Below are 11193 nucleotides of genomic sequence, written 5' to 3'. Positions count from 1 at the left end.
TGATCAAATTGGTTTAATTAAAATTTGTAAAAAGAAAAAAAAAACAAATAAATTCACTGTTGAAATGATTGAATTCAATTATTCAATTAAAATGATTAAGTTCCGTCAAACATTTCAATCAAGAAATTAAAAGTTTCAATATTTTCTAAATGTAAACACTGACGTACTTCCATATTTGGATAAATGAACTTTTATATCCTGAAGTCTTCATTTATATTTTCAACAATGTGTTTATTTTCTTCATGACCATCGAAAACAAAAGGATTTTGACTAAAGCAGATGAAAATGTAAAGAAAAACAGTTTTAGATCAACCATCACGAGGGACCAACGTCTGCATGAACATCTTCTCATCCTTAGAATCTGTCAATTTGTCACAAACTTCGATGACTTTCAGATCATTTTGATGAAACGATACAAACGTTCTGTAAGTTTTACTAAGAGAAAAACAACATTTTGGACGTGTGGACGAAGTCTTCTGGCCTCTATTAAACGCATGAACCATTAACTCCATAATCCTTCCTGCCTTCTCAACTCCAGGCTAGCTGGACGTTCCCACGCTAGAGTGTTTGATTGTCCAGAGTTCTGTAAATAGTGAGATCTACACCAGCAACATCTCTGTTGGTAGCTCCACGAGTCCGGTTCCCCCACAAGGACTTTCCCAGCAGGCGTCTCGGCGACAAAATGATTCCCTTGTTTTTTCCCGCTCGTGGGTCTTTGTATCTTCGATGACGTCAGATATAAGAACCTGGTGTTCCTCACGAACCCGTCTGCTGGATGTAGTCGCCTTTAACTTGTTTGTAGTCCCGGAGTTTTTGGGAAATACCGGCTCTGGTGTGTGGATCTGCTGCTACTGCTGTCAATCAACCGCGACATGTTTCTGCCTTGTACATGAAATAAATCTTAAACTGGACAAGAAGGTTCCTGTTTTAAATCATGCTTTGAAAGATCAACACAACACAACAAATAAAAGTGCCTTGAGATGTTTCTTGAAGGAGTCAGTAGATCATCAAACACAGATGTTTCTTGAAGGAGTCAGTAGATCATCAAACACAGATGTTTCTTGAAGGAGTCAGTAGATCATCAAACACAGATGTTTCTTGAAGGAGTCAGTAGATCATCAAACACAGATGTTTCTTGAAGGAGTCAGTAGATCATCAAACACAGATGTTTCTTCAAGGAGTCAGTAGATCATCAAACACAGAGATGTTTCTTGAAGGAGTCAGTAGATCATCAAACACAGATGTTTCTTGAAGGAGTCAGTAGATCATCAAACACAGATGTTTCTTGAAGGAGTCAGTAGATCATCAAATACAGATGTTTCTTGAAGGAGTCAGTAGATCATCAAACACAGATGTTTCTTGAAGGAGTCAGTAGATCATCAAACACAGATGTTTCTTCAAGGAGTCAGTAGATCATCAAACACAGATGTTTCTTGAAGGAGTCAGTAGATCATCAAACACAGAGATGTTTCTTGAAGGAGTCAGTAGATCATCAAACACAGATGTTTCTTGAAGGAGTCAGTAGATCATCAAACACAGATGTTTCTTGAAGGAGTCAGTAGATCATCAAACACAGATGTTTCTTGAAGGAGTCAGTAGATCATCAAACACAGATGTTTCTTGAAGAAGTCAGTAGATCATCAAACACAGATGTTTCTTGAAGGAGTCAGTAGATCATCAAACACGGATGTTTCTTGAAGGAGTCAGTAGATCATCAAACACAGATGTTTCTTCAAGGAGTCAGTAGATCATCAAACACAGATGTTTCTTGAAGGAGTCAGTAGATCATCAAACACAGAGATGTTTCTTGAAGGAGTCAGTAGATCATCAAACACAGATGTTTCTTGAAGGAGTCAGTAGATCATCAAACACAGATGTTTCTTGAAGGAGTCAGTAGATCATTAAACACAGATGTTTGTTGAAGGAGTCAGTAGATCATCAAACACAGATGTTTCTTGAAGGAGTCAGTAGATCATCAAACACATGTTTCTTGAAGGAGTCAGTAGATCATCAAACACAGATGTTTCTTGAAGGAGTCAGTAGATCATCAAACACAGATGTTTCTTGAAGGAGTCAGTAGATCATCAAACACAGATGTTTCTTGAAGAAGTCAGTAGATCATCAAACACAGATGTTTCTTGAAGGAGTCAGTAGATCATCAAACACAGATGTTTCTTGAAGGAGTCAGTAGATCATAAAACACAGATGTTTCTTGAAGGAGTCAGTAGATAATCAAACACAGATGTTTCTTGAAGGAGTCAGTAGATCATCAAACACAGATGTTATTTGAAGGAGTCAGTAGATCATCAAACACATGTTTCTTCAAGGAGTCAGTAGATCATCAAACACAGATGTTTCTTGAAGGAGTCAGTAGATCATCAAACACAGAGATGTTTCTTGAAGGAGTCAGTAGATCATCAAACACAGATGTTTCTTGAAGGAGTCAGTAGATCATCAAACACAGATGTTTCTTGAAGGAGTCAGTAGATCATCAAACACAGATGTTTCTTGAAGGAGTCAGTAGATCATCAAACACAGATGTTTCTTGAAGGAGTCAGTAGATCATCAAACACAGATGTTTCTTGAAGGAGTCAGTAGATCATCAAACACAGAGATGGTTCTTGAAGGAGTCAGTAGATCATCAAACACAGATGTTTCTTGAAGGAGTCAGTAGATCATCAAACACAGAGATGGTTCCAAAGCTTAGGAGCAACAGTCTGGAAGGATTTCTCTCCTCTGGTCCGGAAGTTCAGGAACCATCAGTAGATTCTGATCCACAGACCTCAGAGCCCGAGCTGGGGTGTAAGTCTGGATCAGATCACTGATGGAAGGTCTGACCATGAATAGATCTGAAAGTAAGAACCATAATTTTAAAATGATCCTGAAAGAAACTGGCAGCCAGTGAAGAGTTTGAAGGAGAAATGTGAGTTCTTCTACTAGAGCGGCTCAGAATTCTGTATGAACTGCAGGTGAGACACATCCTTCTTGTTTAGACACCAAAATAAACTGTTACAATAGTGTAAACGACACAAACACATGGATTATAAACTATAAATTGTGTTGTGATATTAATCGTTTATAGACACAGTTTCCATGTGTCGTCTCTGGGTCAAAGGTGAATGACCTCCCTGGCTTCCATAAATACATATCCAGTGGTGGAGGTCGTTCCCCTTGATCCAGAGACAACACAAGGGATACCACAAAAACATTTGTTTATGGGCCTTCCCGGTCACCCATTGTCCGCCTACAGCTCCCTGCATCCCTGAAAGTACCTCTGTGTCTCATCCTCAACCCACTCGTCCGGTGACCCACCTTCAAATCTTCTGGTCAATAAGATCAATGGAGGACGTCGTTGTTTGTTCGGTTTCTAGTAATTGTTGAGAAGTGAACGACCTGGAGAAGCATCACCAGGATCTTAGAGCGAGTGACCCAACAAGGCGGACGTGATCTACGACGACAGTGTTCGCCCTTCACTCGGGTCTCACTCCAGGAACTATTCTTGTGTCTTACTCTCCGTTGAGATTCACCGTCAGCGTGTGAGAAACAAACTCCAGACAAATGGACTCGCGTTGAAAAATAAACCAACATCTTTATTATTTGGCGAGTGGTGGACGTCACTATATGCACTGAAGGCGGCGTATGCTGGGCGATATATGTGGAGGGGTAGAAAGTGAAAAAAACCTCTCTCTCTCTGGTCCTCCGTCGTCTCCGAGCCGCTCTCCATCAATTACGCTCCGGCAGATTTTGTTCTGGTAAAACTTGTCCCGGTGAATCTGAAGTGAAGGACATGATTCATCGTAGGGATGTTTGTGGAAACTGTGCAAAATAACTTTAAACGGACCGAAGCCTGCTGTGGTTACATCCAATACTGTCTCGTTTTCTTAAGTTTTTTAACGATTTTCTTTTACTCGTGTGTATAAATGTCAGGTAGCAATAATCCAGAAAGATTTGTCTCTTTCACAGATCAGCTGAACAACAGTTTCTCGGGTGATTTAGACAAACCTTTGAGCAACAGAGTGTAAGAATGTATGAATTCCTTTCATTCAATTATTTTTCTGTAACAGAAAAAAGATCTTCTTTTGCTCGTAATCAGAAAAAAGGGCAACATCTTGAAATAGTTTGAGTCGCAGGTTAATAATTGGTTTATTTACTGTGACAGGGAGTGAGAGTCTGATAAATATTGCAGGTTTAATCTGAACGATCTGTGTTCTCTTCGTTCAACACCAGTTTAACCAGTGAAAGACGTCGCTGTTTACTTGTTGACATCCATCATCTCGTGTTCCTGATCTTATTTAGATCTGATACGAGCTAAACCATCCGCTCGGCCACAGAAAATGACTTGTTTGACACGTCATCTATGGATGATTTTGAATCTTCAACAATGTATTTTTTAGCATTACAAGAGTCAAAATGACTGTAGGACTGAGACAAACTCTACATGAAGAGACATGGACTCACTGGTGACAGTTGCTGAGAGGATATCATTGAACAAACTACTGTCCATCATGGATGATGACAGTCATCCTCTGAACACTGTCATCAGTGAGCAGAGAAGCAGAATGAGTGCACGAATGCTCCTACCCAGGTGCAAAACAAATAGACTCAGGGACTCATTCATCCCTCGGGCTATTAAATTGTACAATTCTGAGTTCGGGGGCAGGAGTGGAGTGAAAGTATCTGGATGTTCTGTTCCATGTTAGTCTCTGTATCTTTGTCTTTGTTGTTTTTCTTTCCTTGACCTATGTTCTTTGTCTTTGTCTTTAGACTTAGATTGTGTCATCTTGTTCTTCCTCTTTATGTTCTTCTTATTTTAATTTTTATGTATTATTTTTTATTGTTTATGAAAAATTGCTGGCTATTGGTAAAAAACAATTTCCCAAAGGAGACCTCCTGAGGGATCAATAAAGTTTTACCTTACCTTACCTTACCTTACCTTATTTGTTAATCGTACCTCGACTGGTATTTGTCCATCGGGAAAAAATAAATATATAATGATAAGCTTGAGCCAAACGTCTGCTATTTCAGCCAAATCTTATGCTACAATCGTACCTTTTTCATTGACTTATTTGCTTTGTTTAGTTTATGAATCGTGATGAAGTTTTTTCTCCAATATTGTCTTAAAGAAACTGTAATGTGTGAGTCTGTACACGTGAGATAACTTTGTTACGATAAGACACTCTAAATGAAGTTGAATTGAAAGAGATTTTTGTGTGTAATATGAAGAAATTCAACTCTCCCGTATCATAGTTCGATTGGTGTGTATTTCACAAGGAGGTTTTTATATTTGTATCATTTGAATCATTGAAGTAAACCTAATGTCAAATATTCCAGGACAAGTTTTACTCAGAGTCGGTCCATGATAAGTGGACACAGAAGGCTCTGTGGCTCCGACCGCCGGGAAGTTCCGTGGAGGGTTGAGGGCGATCATCTCGAAGAGAAGAGCTGGAATCAAACGCTGATGTTGTTTTAATTTTCAGAGATGGTTGAGTGGAGATGATTCAAGGTTGTTTTTTGTCTTCAACTCCTCAAAGTGGCTGAAAACAGATTCAAAACAAAAGTGTGAAACAGTGGAATGTATAATATATATATGTTCTCACCAGCTGAAAGTTGTTCAGGAGATGATCTACGTTGATGTCATCGTAGCTCTCCTGGAAGGTGTTCGGTTCGTCTCTCGACTCGTCCGCGTCTCCAGCGGCTCCAGGATCTTCTAGGCTGTTTTGACAGTTCAATAAAAAATCAATTTATTTGAAGAAAAACATGTTTACACTTCTCAAAATTAGACTTTATTAATCATTTCTACTGTCCTGAATATAAACAAGTATAGATACAACATGTATATTATTATAAATAACAGAAGTATATTTAAATATCTATTTATCTATTTATTTATAGCCATATAAGATGTTTTTTGATTCTAAGATTAAGATTAATTCAGTCATTTCTGTCTTGAAGGCGTTGGTTGAACTCCAGGAGAGACCATACGTCAGTTCCTACCTTCTCTTCCCCGTTAGAACCGAGTTCAGGTATTTCTTGACGGCCATCTGTTTGCGGAAGCGACTGTAGTTGTCTGTGAAAATGGCGTCGGAATGTCGCTTCACCGGCTCCTCCATCAGCTCGTCACTGCAAAAACATGTTGAAAAAAATCCACATGATGTTCATCGTTGTGGAAATAAAATCATTCATCGTGATTCATTTTTTAAATAAAGCAGTTCATGGAACGAATTTGTCATTATTTATTTTTCTGTTTTAATTTTTAAGTCCCAATGACTCACACAGTCAAACTCTATCAGCCATTAATTTAAAGATGCTCTTGATCCATAAAAACACCACAAATCCAGCAATAAATCCTACAAACTTTCTGACAGACGTGTGTTCATGACTCAAGTGTTTGTCTTCTTATACGACAAGTAATGATGAATATACATTTGTATAAATCAATATATATTTGACCCTTAAACTCTTCTTTAATATTTAGAATAATTAAGTCACCAAGATAAATGAGTGTTGTTTGTCCTAAAATAAATCATTGAATACAAAATGTGGCTGACAAAGACCAGAAAGAAGGATCACATGATTATAACTGTTAACTGTAAATCTCTGAATTAAAAAATATATACAGTATATATATATTGCTTGTATATGAACCTCCTCTTGTTATTCCACTGATCTTTTTTAACTTTTTAACCTTTGGGATGAAAATAATAAAATAATGCGAAAATGACATTTTTCCATGACAACCAATGATAAAATCTCTCTAGCCTGCCCTGGATCTGCCCCGTGGTTTCCTCCCAACAAGCTGCGAATCATACCCATGGTCACAGAAACATAAAAATTAAATGTATCCACGTGAAAATACTGATATAATATTTTTTTCCTGCTACAAGAAATGGTCAACACATGTTTTTTTATAAACATCTGAATCTGGATGTAACTCTGTTTATTTTCCATCCGACCGAAGCCCTGCTACTTTCACGGTGAATCACCGGTAATTACGGACCTGACGCGCTTCCCAATCAGCGACTCCAAGTATCTCCTTGCTGACAGCTGCCCCAGGAGCTTGCTGTACCCGCTGGTGAAGAGTCCGTCCGCATGTCTGGCGGGTCTGCGAGAAAAGTTAGAACATTCGTCCTGTGACTAATTGAATCACACACAGAAAAAACATCTGAATGTCAAACTTATCTTCACTTATTTAGCTAAAGTGTCTTTACGTTCGCAGCCTCGGGGTCTGTATGTACAGAATATGACCTTTGACATCTAGACCGGGAGCTGGATGTCGCCGGCTCGCATCCGTCACGACAGCATGCAGACCACATCATGTCACCTGGAAGCCCAGACTCACCTCATGGACGTGTATGGCAGACTCAGAGTCACACTGCACAGGGCTAACAGGAGGAGGATCTGGGGGCCGGAGCGCTGTAACATTGCTGTGCACCTGAGGAGGAGAATAGCATTCTGTAGGTTCTCATGTGTCGGCGTTTACAAGGACAGGTGAGAAGATTCTGACAAAACATCTGATCAGAGTTTAAGATGCGTTTGAATGAAATCACATTCATAAATGAAACAAATATTAAAAAGAATAAAATAATGAAAGTATTCAATTAAATATGGAACATAACAGATTTTAGAAATACAGATTATTATGTCGGAAACACAATAAAACATGATAAAAGGATTTCAAGAGAGGTAAAAAAAACCACAAAATTAAAAAAGCAGAAATAGTTATAATGTTAAATTATGTTGTGCTGCGGGTTAAACGGTAAAATGATGACAGTTATAATGAACATCTGAGGTAATATGAGAAAAGGTAAATGTGAGTCACGTGAAGTATGTTTTGTTTGTTTGTTTTACACAAAGAAAAGTGTATGAATATACTTAATATAGACACAATATATTTAAGTTCATAATAAAGTGTTTTAAGAACAAAACAGTTTCTACGAATCAATAAAACATGTCAATCGAAAAAGGAAGATGTTGATCAATTACATTTTTCTCACTGCGTAAAAAAGTTCAAATAAAATAAACATTTTATGGGAAATAAAAAACGATTAAAAACTGTTTTAATAAATGTAGTAACTTTACAGAAAGTGTCAACTTATTTTAAACACAAACTCAAAATATGACAAATAGAAAATATCATATAATCAATAAAACAAAGAAGATATCCATAAAAAAATACAAATAGATTTTTTTTTCCGTCTAACCGGCTTGCAACATATTTTGGATCATTAAAAATAATTGTTATAAAAGAATAAAAAGTAAAAATGTAAAACAATTAATACTCAATACGAGGCTAATATTATATATAATTAAAAATATTCACAATTCATAATTTAAAATTAGTGCAACTAAAAACGCTTGGGTTATTTAATTCAATAATTGTTAGAATTAAACGCAGAAAAAGATAAAGACAACAATTGAAAAATAAGGAAACGGTTTGAGTATTCTTTAATCTAGATCTATACTAATTCTAGATTTTAAAAAACAAGCAAAATGGAAATATTTTCAAGTTCCGACAAAAAAAGCGAATGAAATCTAAACTTTAAAATAATTATAAACAAAAAATCAAATACGTTTTAAGGGAAACCGTGTTGTGATATAAAGCGATATTGTCCGAATACTCACAAAACGCTTCAAAATAACACAGCTCCGGCTCACGCTCGGAACTAATAAACGGGCCTTTGGCGAAATGACTGGAGACTTTTTTTTTCTTCTTCAGATTCTTCTAACGAAAGGAACATAAACGTGATGCAGGATGTTGACCCTGAGTCCCTGGATCCATGACCATCATTTTAATTCACCATCTATATCTTTATTATAGTTATAATCATGAAAATAATTCAATATTCTTTCTCATGGAAAGTTTGGGAAGGATTCAGAACTTTTAAATGAGAACGATTTGTTCTGTTTACAAGCATGAAATGACATATTTTAAACTTATTGTAAAGTCCATGCATTCAGCACGTTATCAAGATATTTGTTTGAATTATTTTATAAATAAAACCTTCGACTGCTTCACCACATATTTTGTATTTACCTCAATACATATTATAACCATACTGTACATGTATTTTACCCAAAATATTCTTTCGATCATCAGCCAGTATTGCACTATTTTGATATCAACACTTTTCAGATTAAAAAAAATTATACGCAAAATATACTTTCTTTATTTGTTGACAAAAGTTTTAGAACCTGGCATCGTGACCTTCAAACATGGTTTGAGGTTTTTAACTTTGTGTCATAGTTCAGCCCACTCTTATTTATATTTTTATTGTTTAACGTTTTGTGGTTTCACTGTGAATATTTGATTAAACTTTATTAAGATTCCCCTCAATCTTAACTATATCATCGAAGCTATATAAATGATATAATGTCTCAGAATCAGAATATGTTATTTCCAGTTATCATTTTTTTCTTCTATGATATTATAAATGAAATTAAAATCTAATAATAAAATACAATAAACTATAACATAACGAGAGACATTACCATGAAATTGCGTATACATAATAAATAATGAATAAAATACATTAAAACTAATTCTTAAGTTCTTAAACCGTGTTGTTTTGGTCCGTATGGACCTCAATCTCCTGCCGGTGGCGAGAAGTTGCAACTGCGGGTTTCATGGGTGCGTGTTCGCCTCCATGTCCTGGTGACGTACAGTTCCTGCGGAGATGGAAGAAGCAGCCAATCACCTTCTCAGCAGAACAGATAATGTGCGGCAGTCTGGTCTTGTCCACAGCTGTTGCAGCAGAGAACCACACAGTGATGGAGGAGGTGATGATGGATCCACAATGGCAGTTGAAAACTGCACCAGCATCGTCTGTGGGAGATGGAATGTCCCTCGACTGACCCAGGAAGTACATCTGTTTCTGAGCTTTCTTCACGATGATGGTTATCTCCCACTTTAGATCTCTAGTGAAGATGGTGCTCAGCTAACGGATAAACTCAATAATGTCAACAGTGGAGCCGTCGATGATGAGAGGGTTGGTGAGGCTGGAACCCATTGGATCCACCTCTGATCTCTAGATGGACTCGTCTCCGTCTGAGTCCAATCACAGTGGTGTCGTCTGCAAACTTGAGGAGTTTGACCGAAGGATGACTGGAGCTGTTGTGGTTCAGGGAGAACAGCAGAGGTGAAAGAACAAAGCCTTGAGGGGCACCAGTGCTGATGGCCAGAGACTCTATGATATGTTTCACTTGAACATGAACTGCTGCTTCCTGTCTGAGAGGAAGTCAACGATCTGTTCAGACGAGGAGGTCAGGGACCTGGTATAGGATCCTGATTTGTCCAGGTGCTGCAGGATCTAGTGCAGGCCCATCGTTCAGAGCATCGTCAACAGACCTGTTGGCTCTGTAGGCAAACAGCAATGGATTCATGATGGACTCCGTAACCCTTTTTCAGATGGGGCAGCACAAGACCCTCGGAATACTTCAAAACAAGCCAGGGCAGCAGGTTTGTAGTCCTTCAGTCCTGATGATCTTGTATTTTTTGGACACATTGTCGAGGACTTGAAGCTGGTACATGAAAGGGCTTCAGTGAGGTGTGGAAGATGCCAATGGACACAGGAAACAACTGATCAGCACAGTGCGTCCAGGTCAAGGGAGAAACACAGTCGGGTCGTGGTTCCTCTTGATTATTCTTCACACGTCCTATAAGTAAGTAAGTAAGTAATAGTTATTTGTAAAGATGTTTCTCAGACCAGGGTCACAAAGCACTTTAACAACATAAACCAATACACAGTTAAAATACTTTAAAAGATCAAGACAACATAGAGAAAAACACAGGAGCAACAAGAAAGTTGAGAAAAAGGAGTCAGTAGATCATCAAACACAGATGTTTCTTGAAGGAGTCAGTAGATCATCAAACACAGATGTTTCTTGAAGGAGTCAGTAGATCATCGAACACAGATGTTTCTTGAAGGAGTCAGTAGATCATCAAACACAGATGTTTCTTGAAGGAGTCAGTAGATCATCAAACACAGATGTTTCCTGAAGGATTCAGTAGATCATCAAACACAGATGTTTCTTGAAGGAGTCAGTAGATCATCAAACACAGATGTTTCTTGAAGGAGTCAGTAGATCATCAAACACAGATGTTTCTTGAAGGAGTCAGTAGATCATCAAACACAGATGTTTCTTGAAGGAGTCAGTAGATCATCAAACACAGATGTTTCTTGAAGGAGTCAGTAG

General features: G+C 37.7%; 1 protein-coding gene across 1 annotated transcript; it reads right to left on the bottom strand.

The window, feature by feature from the left end:
• Nucleotides 1-5234: 5234 nt before the first annotated feature.
• On the bottom strand, nucleotides 5235-7430 carry LOC148068861 (VIP peptides-like). Its single transcript, XM_087802714.1, has 5 exons — nucleotides 7340-7430; nucleotides 6998-7102; nucleotides 5995-6120; nucleotides 5598-5712; nucleotides 5235-5534 (listed from the first exon to the last, which is right to left on the bottom strand). Exons 1-5 carry the CDS (start codon nucleotides 7420-7422, stop codon nucleotides 5526-5528), a joined length of 438 nt encoding a protein of 145 aa, XP_087658840.1. The 5' UTR covers nucleotides 7423-7430; the 3' UTR covers nucleotides 5235-5525.
• Between the last annotated feature and the right edge of the window lie 3763 nt (nucleotides 7431-11193).

This window comes from Callionymus lyra, chromosome 11, assembly GCF_982586985.1.
Source record: "Callionymus lyra chromosome 11, fCalLyr1.hap1.1, whole genome shotgun sequence".
Lineage (NCBI taxonomy): Eukaryota > Metazoa > Chordata > Actinopteri > Syngnathiformes > Callionymidae > Callionymus > Callionymus lyra.
This window is presented reverse-complemented; position numbering and strand designations above follow the sequence as displayed.